The sequence below is a fragment of the Miniopterus natalensis genome, chromosome 13 (genome assembly GCF_054644295.1).
Source record: "Miniopterus natalensis isolate mMinNat1 chromosome 13, mMinNat1.hap1, whole genome shotgun sequence".
In the NCBI taxonomy this organism is placed as follows: Eukaryota; Metazoa; Chordata; class Mammalia; order Chiroptera; family Miniopteridae; genus Miniopterus; species Miniopterus natalensis.
This window is the reverse complement of record NC_142093.1, coordinates 49,839,309-49,855,227: the sequence shown is the minus strand read 5'-3', so window position 1 is coordinate 49,855,227 and position 15,919 is coordinate 49,839,309. Positions and strand designations below refer to the sequence as shown.

Sequence of the window (15,919 nt, the reverse complement as noted above, 5' to 3'; positions counted from 1 at the left end):
CACACGCGCGAGTGCTTGGCACCGGACAGCGGGGTCACCTCCTTACCTGGAAGCAGGGGGCCCCAGTGTGCTTTTTGGAAAAGGGTGGAAGACTTCCGAAATGCGGAGAGAATGAGGGTGGAGGCCCCGCCACCCTCACCCCACTCTCACCAGGGCCCGCCCCTCCCGGTACCTCCCGCCCTCCCCCGCCCCGCCCGCCCGCGCCCACCCCCAGCCCGACAGTCTCCGCCGAGCCCGCGGGGACCGGGCGTCCCGGCGCCAAGATGTGGCTTTGGCTCTGGCTGCTCCTCGCCGCGCAGCGGGAAGGTAAGGGGGGGACGCTGGGGGCGCGGGGCCTCGGCGGGTGGTCTGCGCCGCACCCAGCCCGAGCCTCGTCCTGGGAGGTAGGAAAGGCCCCCCGCAGGGCGCAGCGTCCAGAGTCCCGAGTCGGGGCTGCGGGTCCCCGGAGGCGGCGCGCAAGCACCCTCCCTGAGTGTGAAAGGAAAGCCCTCCAGGGGTCTGGGGAGCCCCTGGGCTGAGGGCACCTCTGCCCAAAAGCCTGGGACTAGGAGAAGGGGAGACAGGAGGAGAGGAGGGGAGGGAGGGAAGGAGGAGAGCTGGGGTAAGGAAGGAGATAGGAAGGAAGAAAAGAGAGGGAGGAGGTCCAGGGAGGAAGGGAAAATGCTCCCGCTCAGGGCCAAGGCAGGGATGCGCTCCCAGGAGGGTGCCAGAGGCCCAGACCTGGTTTGGGTGTCCTACACTCGGCCCAGGGTTCTGCAGACACATTTTTATCACTTCCGGGCAATACAGTCTGTATTGTAATACAGTCTGCCAAATACCAGGCCCTTGCCAGTTTTCAGGCAAGTATGACCTGGCATTCCCTCGGGGCCCCCTGCTTCCCCAGCATTCACTGGGGGTGGGGGTGCAGTGTGAATCCAGCCACAGGCAGTGTTGGAGCTGGGATTCGGGAAGTGGAACCAGCGGGGAGTCTCCGCTGTACCTCTGGCTAAGCCCAGTCAGACCACCTTTTAGAAGAAGCTCTTCCACCTCCCAGACTGTCCACTAACCTGTGGTCAATTTGCTCTCTTGCCCAAAAGCCCAAAGCTGGACACCCCGCCAGGGGTCACAAGGCCTGCCAGCCTGGGCTCTGATCCAGTGAGCTCAGAAGCTCATCCAGGCCATTCAAAGCTACTCAAGTTATTGCTGATCACTTAGAAACAGCAGGTCCCTCTGAGAACAGTCACTGGGTTTCTGAGAGGCTGAACCACACCTGTGGCAAGGCCTGGCTAGGTGTTGGGCACATAGGTGGGGTTCGGCCATGGCTGGCTGTTCAGTCCCCTGGGGACTGAACCAGAGAAGTGGTCACCAGAGAAAGACCAGGGTGTGTCGCAGCCAGGAAGTCTTCATGACAGGATGCAGGAGGGGGAAGGGACACAAACGGCCGGGTGTCCCTTCATACCTCTTCACCCTTGAATCACTTATGGACTTTTTTGGAAGGTCTTCGAGAGTCTACGTATTTGTGGCCCCACTATGTGCACATGACCAGGATCCTGGAACGACGGGTTTTCTTGATTCAGCGAGTGCCTCAGAGCTCAGGTTCCGGGGTTGCAGACCTGGTTTTGAATCTGAATCCACCACATACAGGCTGTGTGACCTTGAGCATGTCTTTAACCTTCCTGAGCCTCCATTTCCTCATATATAAAATGGGTGTGAAACAGGATTTGGTGAGAATTCAATGAAATTGTTCCTGCACTATGTTTGGCATGGTTTAGTAAATATTGGCATTTTCGATTCTTGTTATCTCCCCCAAGGGGTCAGCAACCCAAAACAGTAAAGAACCTCTACTCTGCCGAAAAGGCAGTACGGTATTTGGGGAGAAAAGCAAAGGCCCAGCAGCCATTTGGGCCCCAGGTACTGTTTCATTCTCGATACAAGCGGGAGCTCAGAGCGGCCTGTGAGTGGAGTCAGAAAGTTTAAGCGCATTTCATCAGTATTAGCAAAGGCCGCTATGGGGCCGTGGAGCCTGAGAACAAGTGTAGGTAGGATTGTGAATATGGGCCACTACCTCCTAAGCCAGCTCCTCCTGGGTACACACACACACACACACACACACACACACACACACACACACACACCAGCCTCTGGCCTCTTCTGCTCACCCAGGTCTGTGCCTCACCGATCCTGGGCCTCTGCCCTGGCCGGCCCGCTCCCCTCCGCCCGACAGCTAAAAATGAAAGGCTCGCTAAATCAGAATCAGTTCGTTGGACTTTGCTGCAAAAAAACCATTTTAACGCTTTTCCTTAAGATTTCATTTGCTGCTAGTAACACCCCCTGGACACATGCACAATGACTTACCCATGTGCAGTCCCTTACAGTTTACTTTCTGGGACATTCTAACCCTCAGAGGCAGTCAAGTCAACAGCCATAAGCTGCTCGCTTTTTAAAGAGAGATGGGCTCCATGACTTGCCTGAGGTTCCACAACTGGTGCGGGGCAGAGGCTGGGTTCAAGGCCAGGTCTGTGAGTTCTGCTCATTTTCTGTGAACTGTCCCCCCTACTTACAGTGCTTCCTGTCCGAGACTAAAATGAACTCCCAGCCCTGCTTCTGGGTGTCTGTCCTTCCACTCAGGAAGGGGATCCAGTGGCTTATCAATTCTGGGATAGGGAGTGATGGTCATTAATTGTGCCTACCAGGGGACGGTGAGTTCCTCTTGCTGGTTGTCATCCATGACTAGAAACTGTGGCTGGCCCTCTTTTAGGTTGGCCAGCCCAGTCCTGTGTGGCCTATGATTCTGAGCTCCTCTCCCAGCTTGCCTGGGTCTCCTTCAGCTGCTTGGAGTCTGCTGAAGGTCTATACATTGGATTGCAACAGGGCAAGGTGAAAGGCTTTGACCTCAAACTTTGAGTCTTTGAGGGATATTTTGTTTGTTTAAATCCTCACCAGAGGATATGTTTAGAGAGAGGAAGGGAGAGCGAGTGCGAGAGAGAAACACCAATGTGAGAGAAACATCGATCGGTTGCCTCCCATACGCACCCCGACAGTGGACCGAACCCGCAGAGTAGGTATGTACCATGACTGGGAATCAAACCTGCAACCTTTTGGTGCAAGGGATGATGCTCTGACCACCTGAGCCACCCAGCCAGGGCGAATCTTTGAGTTTGAATCCCAGGTCACTAACTAGCTGTAAGTGGGATTTTGAACAAGTAACTTCATGCCTCGGTTTCCTCATCTGTGTAATGGAAATAAAAATCCCGAAGTAAGTTTGAGTCTTGATTGAAATAGTTATGCAAAGAGCCAGGCTTATAAGTGCACAGTCAACAAATGGCAGCTCTCTCCTTTGTAAAGCTGGACAGAGTGAACACCGGCCCTGCTGATGGTCTCCTGGGCGGTGTGGTGCTTGAGCTCTTGAGTCCAGGAACCATCTGCATTTACAACAGCCTCCGGACCCTGCAACTGGGCAGGTTCTCCATGGCTTTTCCTTTGGTATTTGATTTGGGGTGGCTCTGAGGCTCCACCACTGTGGCCAGGAAAATGTGCTGATGGTCGCTGCTCCTTCTGCTTCTCGTAGCTCTCCAGGGCATCTCTGCATTCCAGCCGACCTCCGAGGACCGAACGGTTCAGACCAACACAGACGTGCTGCTATCCTGTGAAGCCAGAACCATCACCGCTAACATGCCCATCTACTGGCTGAGATGGCGCCGGGACCAAAGTATGGACAGTCACTATGAGTTCCTGGCCTGCTGGGATCCTACAAAACTTACGACTGTGTATGGCAAGAATATGGAGCAGAAGCTAAATGTGAGTCAGCGGGCAACCCAGTCCGCTGTCACTCTCAGAAGAGTGAAGCCTGCGGACAGTGGTGTCTACCTCTGCATGACCGTTGGGACCCCTGAGCTGTCCTTCTGGAAGAGAATTCAGCTGAGTGTGGGTAAGACCCTGGCTCAGTGTTATCAATAGCATTGAGCACCTACTGTGTGCCAGGCACATGCCAGGCACAGGGGCTGCTTCCACCTGCAGCAAGCCCAACTCTACAGGAGTAATGATGGCCCTGAGAAATAGCACTACGGCTAATAGTCACAGAAAATATATTCCTAGACTTACCCAGGGCCTAGCCCATGCATATGTTTTTCGTAGTTATCTCGCTGAATGCTGCCAACCATCCTGGGAGGTAGGTACTATAGTGATTCCCATTGAAAATGGGATGCTTAGAGCCCAGCCAGGCATGGTTCAGTGGCTGAGCATCGACCTAGGATCCAGGAGATCATGGTTTGATTCCCGGTCAGGGCATATGCCCAGGTTTTGGGCTCGATCCCCAGAAGGGGACGTGCAGGAGGCAGCCGATCAATGACTCTCTCTCATCATTGATGTTTCTATCTCTCTCTCTTCCTCTCCCTTCCTCTCTCTGAAATCAATAAAGATATATAAAGAAGAAAGAAAGAGAAAGAAAGAAAGAAAGAAAGAAAGAAAGAAAGAAAGAAAGAAAGAAAGAAAGAAAGAAAGAAAGAAAGAAAGAAAGCTTAGAAGCATTGTTGTTTTTTATAGGGACAGAACAGCACTGTCCTTCAGTCACATCAGGCCCACCTGAGGCTGTGGCTGGACAGGTGCCCCTCATATTCTGCATGTGGGCCTGTGGCTCGAACCCACACCCAGAGTTGCAGGGAATGAGGAAACTGGACCCGAAGCCCAGCTGCAAATTCTGCTGCAAATTTACTGTGTGCCTTTGGGCGGGTCACTCCTCTCCCCTCACTGAGCCTCAGTTTTCTCATCTGTATCATGGGATTGCTGATGGACTCCACGACCCACTCTACCTTAGAAGCTACCATTCCACATCCAGTAGAAATATATTGTGAGCCACAGATGTAATTTAAAATTTTCTGATAGCCACATTTAAAAAAGTAAAAAGAAACACATGAAAGTAATTTAAATGATATATTTTATTTAACCCAGTTTATCAACAATCATTTCCAAATGTAATCCAGGTAAAATTATTACTGAAATATTTTATATTGCCCTTTCCTACTAAGCATTCCACGTGTGTTTTACATGCAGAGCCAATCTCAGGTCAGACTGGCCATGTACATGTGGCAGGTGGCTGCCATATTGGACAGTGACGATTGGAGCCATCAAATGCGCAAAGGAGTCAGGGACAGAAATTCTCAAAGGCCCACGTCTGACTTTAGCCCCTCCACAGGTTAGCCCATGGCCATGCCAAGCCCCTGAAAGCCTCCCACCGTCCTGCTTCCCACTCACCTGGGTTCTTCTCACACTGGGGGGGGGGGGCTGAGAGTAACAAGGGGGCCCCCAGGAGTTAGACCACTCAGCACGCACTATGCAGGGACAGCTGGGGACCGCAGCACAGTGAGGAAGACAAAAAATAGAGCAATGTCCCTGTCACATCCAACCAGCCTCTGGCCTTGAAACAGGAGGTGGGAGTGAGGGTGGTGAGACCTCTGGGCAAGCAGCTGAGTGTGCCTGGGGGTTGTTAACTGATTCCGGTATTGAAAATAAGGTTTTGGGGGGTTTGGGGTTTTGGTTTGGTTTGTTGTTTTTGTCTCTGTAAGTCCCACATCTTTCCATTCATGCAATTTCAGGGTCTGAGAAAGGTGGATGGTGAAATTGGCAAGTGGTTTTCAGAAGCTCCCCCACCTCCACCCACTCACTCTCGGTTCCGACATTTCCAAAACCTTCTGCTGCCCATCTCCAAGGAATGGCAATGCCTCCCCAAAGCATGTGCTCCCAACCCTACCATCTCCCCTGGCACGGGAGCCCGAGCCCGAGCCCACCCTCCTGCCGGAAAACAGCTCGTTTTGAAGGAGGAAGCCGGGTGGTAGAGAAAGTATTGGGGGGAGGGGTACTTTTTCAAGCCCCTTAAGCACACCTTGGGCTCAAAAGGCCTGTTCCTTTCAAAGAGGAGAGAAGGGGAAGATTGGACCTGGATGGGGCGGGTGTCAGGAGGAACCAAAGGGACCTGGTTCTGGGCAAGAAATTAAAGTGGAACAAGCCTGTCCACAAACCCCCATCAGACCCAGAAGACTGTGCCCAGTCCAGGCACTGAGGTCTGCAGAGCTGGCTCCCCACAGGCTCGCCACTGGCCCGCTGCGAGCGCTCTGTGCCTCCTGGGGTATAAAGTGGGGGGAATGACCCTTCTAGGGCCTTGAACATGAGGAGATCACGGCAGGGCCCCTACTCCCCGCGTTGCAACAGCCCTCCCAGAGCCCCAGCCCCCTCGCAAGCAAGCTCCCTAGCGCTGGAGCTGATGGTTTCTCCTGTTAGACTAGTTTCCCCAGCGCTCCGATGGCCAGGGCCTTGGCCAACCTGACAGGCTTCGCTGTTTTATGAAAAGACATTTGCCCCTCACTGTGTGGCACAGCGAGAACCCAGAAGCAGAGTCTTTTGGCTCAGATCCTGGCCCTGCTGTTCACTGTCTCCTGAACATTGGGCAAGTGGTTTCAGCTCTCTGTGCCTGGGCTTCCTGGGGGGTAAAGTGGGGACAGTGGTGCCCATCCCAGGAGCTGTCGGGTTCGATAAACTCAAGCTGCAGTGCTCGGCACTGCCTTAGCACATGGTAGAAGCTTAGTGAGTGTTAATTCCAGTTAGTTGACTCTTCTGGAAACTTCCTGGAGCAGGCAGAGCAGAGCATGTTATCTCCTTTCCAGAGGAGGCACGGGGTGCTGAAGGTCCGAAATGTCCACCTTTTATATGGGAGAAGCCAGCCCCGAAGTGACCGATTTGTTGGCTGCCCTTCCCTGTCCCCTTGACACTAGAGTTTAAGTTCATGGGTCCCCCTGTTCCCTCTCCTCTCATTTTATAGAAAAGCATTTCAGCAAAATGTCTTTCCTCAGCCCACAAAGGCAAAGGTTGGATTCGGTGGCACCCAGTGCTCACAGGAGTCCTTGGCATCTCAGTGCCTCAGCAGCTCCTTTTGCTCGTGTACTTGTCCCCCTGTTTTCTCCCAACACTTCGGCATGTGATGCTGAATTAGAATGAAAACAGAGGAGTGACCCACCCAGGAGGCAGGAGAGGGGTTTGGGGTCCCATTCCAGCACTTTCCACTGAAGGCCTGGGGGGCCAGCCCCGCCCTTTAATTTCGCTGGTGTTACCTTTGAAATGAAAGGTTGAGACTAAAGATCCCCCTGGCTCTGACAGTGTATGATTTTTAAAGACACCTGAGAAGGAAAGGAAATCCCAATATATACAACCTGCGTGGTGTTGCACGTGCAGGAAAAGGCCCCCCACCTCCTTTCCAGGAGCGTGCTCCCCTCGCTTGGGGATCAGCAGAGCTCAGGACTCTGGCTTCGGCTCCAGCGGAGGAGCCATGTCTTCAGCCAGGCAGAGCCATGTCTGCTGCCCACTTTGCTGGGCACGCTGCCCCTTTCATTCTCACAACAACCCCAAGAACGAGGTGGAGACCATCTTCATTTCAGCAGATGGGGAGACTGAGGCACAGAAAGGTGATAGGACCTGCCCCAAGTTACACAGTGGTTAATCGCGGGGGAGGGTGCTGGGGCTCTCTTCTGGTCGGTGTAGCTCCAGATCCCCTCTCTCCAGGACACCGAGCCGACCCCTGTCCCTAGGCCCACAGACAGATCTGATTGTTGAGGCAGCAGGTCAGATATTTTATTGTTCTGTGACCATCTAGCTCTGTAGCAGCCTACGGAATGGTCATAGGACCTCAGTACCTGGGGGTAAGATGTGCAGTGTTAAGTTTTGTCCCCCAGTCCACCTGCTGTTCACTTGGCTAAGGCCTGTGCCCTGTTTGCTTTCTGTAGTTGATGTCTTGCCCACAACTGCCCAGCCCACCACGAAGTCCACCCCTAAGAAGATAAGATGCCGGTCCCCAAGCCTGGTGACTCCGAAGGGTGAGTTCCCCTGTCCCCAGACTCTCAGAAGGGCAGCAGACATTGTCACTCACTGCCTTCTTCCCTCCCTCCCTCCCTCCCTCCCTCCCTCCCTCCCTCCCTCCCTCCCTCCCTCCCTCCCTCCCTCCTTCCTTCCTTCCTTCCTTCCTTCCTTCCTTCCTTCCTTCCTTCCTTCCTTCCTTCCGCCCTTCCCAAGTACACACTCTCAAGCCCATTTCTCTGGCCCTGAGCTGTGAGTAGCTCACAGTCTAGTGGGGGACACACTTGCCAGTAGTCACAGGATAAAACTTAATGAAAGATTCGTCCACCCCAAACTTGCACACAGATTTTCCCAGCAGCATTTTTCATAATAGCCCAAAAGTAGAAACAACTCAGACGGCCAACCAATGAGCGGATTAACAAAAGGTGGAATATCCATACAATGGAATATTATTTGGTCATAATCAAGAATTAAGCACTAATACACGTTACAACGTGGATGAATCTTTAAAATGTTATGCAATGGAAGTAGCTAGTTGCAAAAGACCATCTATTATATGATCTCGTTGATATGAAAAGTCCAGATGTAACATTCCATAGAGACAGAAAGTAGATTAGTGGTTGCCGGAGGCTGGGGTCCTGGGGGAGGAGGGGGGAGTGACTGCCAAGAGGTACAAGATTTCTTTCCGGGGTTGGGGGGGGGGATGAAAATGTTTGTTAATGAGTGAACAAGTTCACCGATCTGCCCTGTAAGCACCAGACACCGCAGCTGGAGTACACACACACACACACACACACCTATACACATGCACACACACCCCCATACACACGCACATGCACATACACACGCACACACGTACTTTTCTTGAACCCATAAGCCCAGTGTGTTTCTGGAAAAATGCTGATCTCTGTTTCCCAAAAGTTACTGGTGGCAAACAGAAGGCGCCATCTGCTCCAACCCATAGAACAAACCACAAGCAGCCACACCAAGCGGCTCATGCTGCCGGGGCCGCTCGGCCTCAGACACACATCAGGCGCCCGGGGGGGCCTGGGAGGGGCAGCTAACAGGAGCCAGGGGATGGGAGTGGGGCACCGCCCGTTAGTCATAGTCAGTGAACATGCACAAAGGCAACATCTTAGGGAACGCAAAGGTGGAGACAGAGTGGCCTCGTTTTATAAAGTTTATGCCCCACAACGTCGCCTGAAGGATTTCAGGCAGGGTACAACAAAAAAGGACACAGGGAACATGTAACAGGGCCGTAAATATGAGGTCTGTGCTGTGGCTCTGCGGGAGCCAGCTCACCCAGCTAAAACCAAGGGGAAGCAGCCCTGGCTGGGTGGCTCAGGTGGCTGGAGCGTCATCCCCTACACCAAAAGGTTTCCCGTTCGATTCCCGTTCAGGGCATACACCTAGGTTGTGGGTTCGATCCCTGGTTGGGGTGCATATGGGAGGCAATCAATTGATGTTTCTCTCTTGCACCAATGTTTCTCTCTCCCTCCCTTCCTCTCTCTAAAATACATATCCTGGGGTGAGTATTAAAAAAGTACACAAAGGGAAGACTCCAAGCAACATGGCACCACCAATATCCACCCCACCCCCCACTACCACAGTGACATAGAGACACAACCCCGGGCATCAGAGCCTTCAGCTGGCCTTAAATTCTAGAAGAAATCTGCTTTGTTCATCTTTGAGTCAGGACTGCTGAATGATAGTGAAGTCGGTAGTACTTTTATAAATGATGGAAGAAAGGTCTTCAGATTTCTTGCATCATTTCTAATATTAATCCTCTGTAAAACCCTGGGGACAAAATGCAAATCCAACATTAGCAGGTTCTTTAGAATAAACAAGTGGCCAAGTGGAGTGCAGAGGGGGTGATAGGTGGTGGTTGCATTTGGGGAGGGAGCCATGGAGCTGTGTAACCTAGAGGTAAGTCAGCCAGGCCTTCGTTGGAATCCCTGTCTATCGCTGCCTAATACTGTGTGATCTTAGGCAAGTGATTCAGCCTGTCTGAAACTCAGTTTCTTCATCTGTAAAATGGGACCTGTAGCTGCATTGTGACCACCCTTCAGGAAGCCTCTCCTAACCCACCCCCCTTAGAAAGAGGCAGCCTTCCTGCTTGGCACGACCCTGCAGTCTTCACCCACTTCTATTACTTTTTTAAAAGTTACCACTTTATCGAATAATTTGCGTGTGATAAAATCCACCCATTTAAAGCGTGTAACTCAATGATTTTTAATAAATTTACCAAGTTATACAACCATCACCACAATCTAGTTTTAGAACTTTTCCATCACCCCTGAAGATCCTTTGTACTTGTTTACAGCTGGTTTCTGTTCCCACCCCAGCGCCTGGCAACCATGAAGCTACTTGAGACTTTCTTTCTCTATAGATTTTCTCTCTCTATAGTTGTGCCTCTTCTGGCCATTTCATATAAATGGAATCATACAATGTGTGGTCTTTCATGCCTGACAACTTTCACTCAGCACCATGTTTGTGAGGTTCATCCGGGTGGGGAGAACACGGAGGAGGCAAGAGGGAGGCGGGTAGAAACCCTTGCATCTCAGAGGTGGAAGGGCTTTCAAAGACCCTACCTAACCGTCCACCCCCCCACATTGCAGGAATCTCCCCTCCACATCGCACCATCAGCCTCGGTGATGGCAGCTGCCTCCCATGGCAGGGCCCACTCCATTCCCTCACTGTCTCCATGCCCTGAAGCTGTTGTGGTGGGACCAGCAGGGCTTTAGAACTTGGAGGACTCGGAAGGACCGGGTTCATACCCTGGCCTTGCATTTTAGTAGCTAGGTGACCTTGGGTGTGTAATTTAACCTCTCTGAATCCTGGTCTTTCTGAACTGTAAAATGAGAAATAAAAATGATAGTAATATGCTCCTTTCTCACAAGATGGAATTCTGCAGTTAGTATTGTACTTGGCACAGAATAGGTATTCGGTAAAAATCCTCTCCTTTCCCTGAAATTCAAAACTCTTTCTAATTTTTTCAACTGCAATTCTTTGCCCCTTTCGCCCATGAGTCCTGGTTTTGCCCCTCTGCTACTCACAGGGACCAACCATAGGGCCACGAAGGGTGTCAGAGAAGGTTTGGGGTGTTGATAATATGCACACTACTGTTTAAGTAGCACAAAATGGGCAAAGGAACAAATAGGCAACTCATAGGAGAAAAAGAAGTGCCCAATATATGAAAATTGTTGAAGCTGACAAGTAATCAGGGAATTGAAGTAAAATGTTTTTCACCCACTGGACTGACAAAAACTAAAACCTTTGGCCCTACCTGGTTTGGCTCAGTGGTTAGAGTGTTGGCCCCGGGGACTGAAGGGTCTCAGGTTTGATTGGGGTCGAGTGCACGTACCTCAGTTGCAGGCTCCATCCCCAGCCCCAGTCCTGGCAAACGAGGGAGGCAGCCAATTGATGTGTGTCTCTCACATCGATGCTTCTCTCTGTCCTTCTCCCTCCCCCTTCTCTCTCTCTCCTTCCCTTCCACTCTCTCTCCGAAAAAGCAATGGGAAAAATATTGCCTGGTAAGGATTAAGAAGCTAAAACCTTTGATAATATCAAGTGTCGACAAGGTGCACAGTGGTGGTTGGGAATGGAAAGCAGTGTAGCCTGTCTGGGAGGCATTTGACAGTCTCTGTTACAAGTGAAAATGGACATACTCTACAGTTTATTAGGTCCTGTTTGCAGTATCTGCATCAGCCAGGCTCCTGCTTAAGACGAAACATACTAGAAAGTTCTCTGCAGTTATTTACAAAACACAGGAAACAAACAAAATGCCCACTGATGGCAAAAAAATCCACGTACATCCATACTTCAACTGTTACTCTGCTAGAAAAAAAAAAAGTGCCGACATGGTTAAGTAAAGGGGAAAAAAATCATTGCAGAACAATGTATACAATATAATCCACTTTATTTTTAAAAGACCGTGTGTGTCTGTGTAAATTATGTATGTAAAAATGCCAAAAGAAAGGTACCGAACCAACAATGGCATTTCTTGACTTGAAAGAGCGAGAATGTCAAGGGGCCCTCGTATACTTGACTTTTTTACAGGGAAAACATATTCAGCTTTTTCTTAAGAAATTAAAAGTTTTAAAAATAGTCAAAATCCCATTATCAGTCATTAAAATTATCTATTTCCTTTAAACATAAATAAGTCCTGAGTTTAATTATTTTTAAATTTGGATGTGGGACATGAGATTTTACATATAAAATTATCTCAGTGTGTTTAAAGTGCCTATTAAAAAAGACTAGAAGAAAATATGCAAACTGGTATTCTCTGAGAGGTGGGTTTTTATTTTATTTTGTTTTATTTTGAAATATGTTTTTATTGATTTTAGAGCCAGTAGAAGGGAGAGGGAGAGATAGAAACATTGATGAGAGAGAAACATCCATCAGCTGCCTCTTGTATGGTCCCCACTGGGGATCAAGCCAAAACCTGGGCACATGCCCTGACCGGAATCGAACCTGTGACCTCTGAGTGCATGGGATGATGCTCAGTCCACTGAGCCATACTGGCCAGGCTGGTAGGTGGGCTTTTAGTTGATATTTCCCTCACTGCATTTATCTGTGTGTCTCAACTGTTCAATATGTGTCTTCCAGTCCCGCCTTGTGGCCCCCTTATCCTTGGCCTGCTGCTGACCGGCACCCTGATTCTGCTGGTGTCCTTGGGTGTAGCCATTCACATATGCTGTAAGTTGTCCCCTCTTGGGCCATCATGGCAACCCCTTTTTGTTATTGGGGGTGTACCTGAGGGTCCTTCCTTCTCCAGGGGAGCAAGCCAGATGGGAGCCTGATGGAAGTTTTCCCCCTGAGAACCCAAGGTAGTTCCAGAGGTGATTCTGGGCCTGACCACGCCACAGGGGTCAGAGACCACCCTGTCTCTGGAATCAGACAAGCTTGGGTTTGGATCCAACCCTGCTACTCCCTGACTCAGGGGCCTTGGGTGCGTGCCCTGGCCTGTCTGAGCCTCCAGGGGCAATCAGGAGCAGTATCACCTCCCTCCCAGGGTTGCTGTTTGTGAAGTCCTGCCCAGAGTGCCCAGCTGGGGTATGTGCTTAGTAAGCGGGACTCCGGTGGGCAGTGGGGATGGAAGCAGTGCACAGAAGACATTGAAATGGGGTTTGGGTTATGTTTCCAGAAGCTAGAAATCCTCCCACTCTGTGAGGCTATAGGGAAACTGAGAGATGGCTGTGGCCCTCGGCCACTCCAGAGATACAATCATCTCCTAGGTTTTTCCCCCACCCCCACCCCCCATAGCTGCAGGGGAGGCCCGCACAGCTGCCGGAGGCCAGAGCCACAGGCTCACCTTGAGCAAGTCACCCTTTTGGGCTTCTATAAAATGGGAGAGGGTGGCCTGCAGGGGTATGGACTAGAACAGTGGCTCTTTTATAGGTCACAAACTCCTTTGAACATGTGATGACAATTATGGGCCCTCTCCCCAGAGAATGTGCACCCAGTTGCCACCCACAAAGGGATCCATTTACCCTATTCTAAGAACTGTTAGAGTTCAGTGGTTTGCAAACTTTTTGGATCAAGTACCTCATTAGTAAAAAATTTAAAAATAATAAACACTAACTTCAATGAACTGTATTTATTTAATATATTACAAATGTTATTAAATGCTTCAGAAATAAAAAGTAATAAAGGGTGAAGTAAACTCATAAACTCATATTCTCTCCTTCACCCCAGTGGGAAGCCTTGCCCGTCTCCCAAGTGCACATGCCTGTCTGTACAACCTCTCACCTCTGACCTGCTGCGAAGGGCACAGGGGCACGTTTCAGGACAGACAGACTGGCGTAGATGAGCTGAGCTTGAGTTCTGGTTTTCCCGCTTACTGCTTGACTTTGGGCAAGTGACTCAGTAACACGCTTGCTCCGTGCCTCAGTTTCCTCATATACAAATGGAGATAATAGTTTGCTGTGAGCATTCAGAGGGTTAAAGCACATGAAGCTGAAGCAGAGCCTGGCACCTGGGAAGTGGCCTGAGGTGTTGGCTGTCCCCCGTCACGCTCCTGGCTCTCAGCTTGGTGTCAGGAGCCCACAGTCCGCACTCACTGATGCTCGTGATTTCTCCTTTCAGGCCTGCGGCGAAGAGCCCGGCTTCGCTTCATGAAGCAGTAAGTGCTGGGACCTTGGAATTGTGCCTGTGACGCGGCCTTGGGTGTGGTCCCGGCTTCCTCAGCCCCAGCTGCTGCTCACGGTCCCCAGCTGCAGGGGGCCAGAGCCAGGTGCCACCTTTGAAAACATCACAGGCTGTGTAAATCCATGGGGTGACAGAGCGCAGGACGGGAGATAACCTAAACAAACAGAAGTCCTGATGGTGGTGACAAGCAGCCCTCGCACGTGTGGAACACACATGGAACACAGCAGGAGGCCCCAAACTCTTTCCCACCCATTATTTTATTCGGCTTGGTCCTGCATGACACAGGAGGGTTATTTTTACAGACCCAGTTGAAAGACTTGCTCAGAGCAGTTGGGATAGGAAAGAGCAGAATTGGGTTGAAAGTGAGAGCAAGTGGGTTCCCTCCAGGCCAGTGTCTTCCCCGCTGGCGTGGGGTGTTGTGCTGCCTTCCTTGGTCCCAGTTCCTCCCTGGACCCCACCGGGCTCCCAGGAGTTGGCAGATCCACTAGCTGACTCCCAGAGACATCAGAGTGAACAAGACCTTGTCCGTGGGTCCCCCTGAGCTGTGTGAGCACAGGCAAAAGCCAGGGGACTGAGAGGCCAGAGGCTGTCCGTTGCTCCCAGCCTCAAGGACTTCCGGACCCTAGCTAGGCCATGGGCAGTGTTCTTGGATTGGTCTTTCTTCCTCAAAATAGAGAATGTTTCACATCTACCCATCTCAGTGATTACATAGAGTTGTCTGAAAAAAAAGAAAGCCCATGCCTCTAGATTGAAGAGGGCAGCAGGGCCTCGTGCTCAAGAGCTCCGGCTCCAGCAGGAGGCAGATCTGGGTTTGAATCCTGTCTGCCACACATCTGCCATGTGTCTGTAGGCGAGTCACTTTGCCCATCTTGAGCCTCTGATTCCTCATCTGCAAAATGGGATAACAGTACCTACCTATTGTGAGGACCGATTGGGCTAAGCACCTATAATGGGCTCGACCCCTGGTCCCATGGAGTCAAAGCACAAACTTATATCACTTAGGAAAGGCAACTCTACGAGCCCAACAACCAAGAAGCAAGGTGTATTTTTAAATACTTTAAAATTATTATTTCTATATAAGGTCTCCATGTAATATATTCCACATTATTATATATATCATCTTGGTATATAAAGATGCTTAAACATGCCTGCTGTGTTTTATGGGCAGTTTTCAATGATAATTTTGATTGTGTGCAATTTTCAATTTACATGCTGAATTTAGAAACTACCCCCTGCCTAAGAGACAGTAACTTGGGTGTATTTGTCTAAACCTAGGCCTCCAGAATGTTCTTTTATGGAGAACAAGTCTTCCTCGGGGAACCACCTGTGGTTCTGCCCCCACTCACCCCTCCCTTCATTTTAACTTGTTCCCAGTGATTTGACACCAGTTTGTGGGGAGCTGGCTGATGGGCCTCATGCTTTGGCAAACCCACGGGTTCTGAGACTCAGCTAAGGCAGAGAAGGAGCTGAGGGTGGTCCTGGGTGAGGCCCTGAGCACCCCTCAGCCTCTGTTCATAGCTCTCATCTGTTGCCTATGGTTAGACTTACCTATGAGATGTTTAAACACCACCTGTGGTTTTGCTGTCATGATCCAGGTGTGGACATATTAGTTCGAGGACTTCACAGACAAGCTGTTCCAAACTCAGGTTGCCATTTGGGGCAAACGTTCCAGCCTCTAACTAGCCTTAGAAAACCATCCTATCCTCAGGCCACCTTCTTCTGGCCCCTCGGTGTACATTTGTGAATAGCTTATCTTAGCAGGTACTGCTGGAAGTAACACTATTCAGAGCTAGAGTCCTTTGGGCTGCTTTTTTTTTTTTAGCTTAAAAAATATTTTTAATGACTAAAATGGGCCCTAAAAACATACTGACCTCAGGAAGGGAGCCCTGTATCCTCTTTTGCCATTTGCCTCTGTTACAGGAAATTCAATAGCGTTTGCCCGAAAAGAAGT

The 15,919-nt window shown here is 50.5% G+C and overlaps 1 protein-coding gene across 1 annotated transcript; it reads left to right on the top strand.

Moving 5' to 3' along the window:
- The first annotated feature begins 260 nt into the window (after nucleotides 1–260).
- On the top strand, nucleotides 261–12,620 carry CD8B (CD8 subunit beta). Its single transcript, XM_016201773.2, has 4 exons — nucleotides 261–306; nucleotides 3,548–3,907; nucleotides 7,749–7,838; nucleotides 12,427–12,620. The coding sequence occupies exons 1-4, from the start codon at nucleotides 264–266 to the stop codon at nucleotides 12,618–12,620; spliced, it is 687 nt and encodes a 228-aa protein (XP_016057259.2). The 5' UTR covers nucleotides 261–263.
- The last annotated feature ends 3,299 nt before the right edge of the window (nucleotides 12,621–15,919 follow it).

What these genes read in the sequence shown, in the direction of transcription:
- CD8B (XM_016201773.2), top strand. Translation starts at nt 264, where the DNA reads ATGTGGCTTTGGCTCTGGCTGCTCCTCGCCGCGCAGCGGGAAG. An exon ending in CCTCGCCGCGCAGCGGGAAG is followed by an intron (nt 307 to 3,547) that starts GTAAGGGGGGGA and finishes TGCTTCTCGTAG; the next exon opens with CTCTCCAGGGCATCTCTGCA. An exon ending in GAGAATTCAGCTGAGTGTGG is followed by an intron (nt 3,908 to 7,748) that starts GTAAGACCCTGG and finishes TGCTTTCTGTAG; the next exon opens with TTGATGTCTTGCCCACAACT.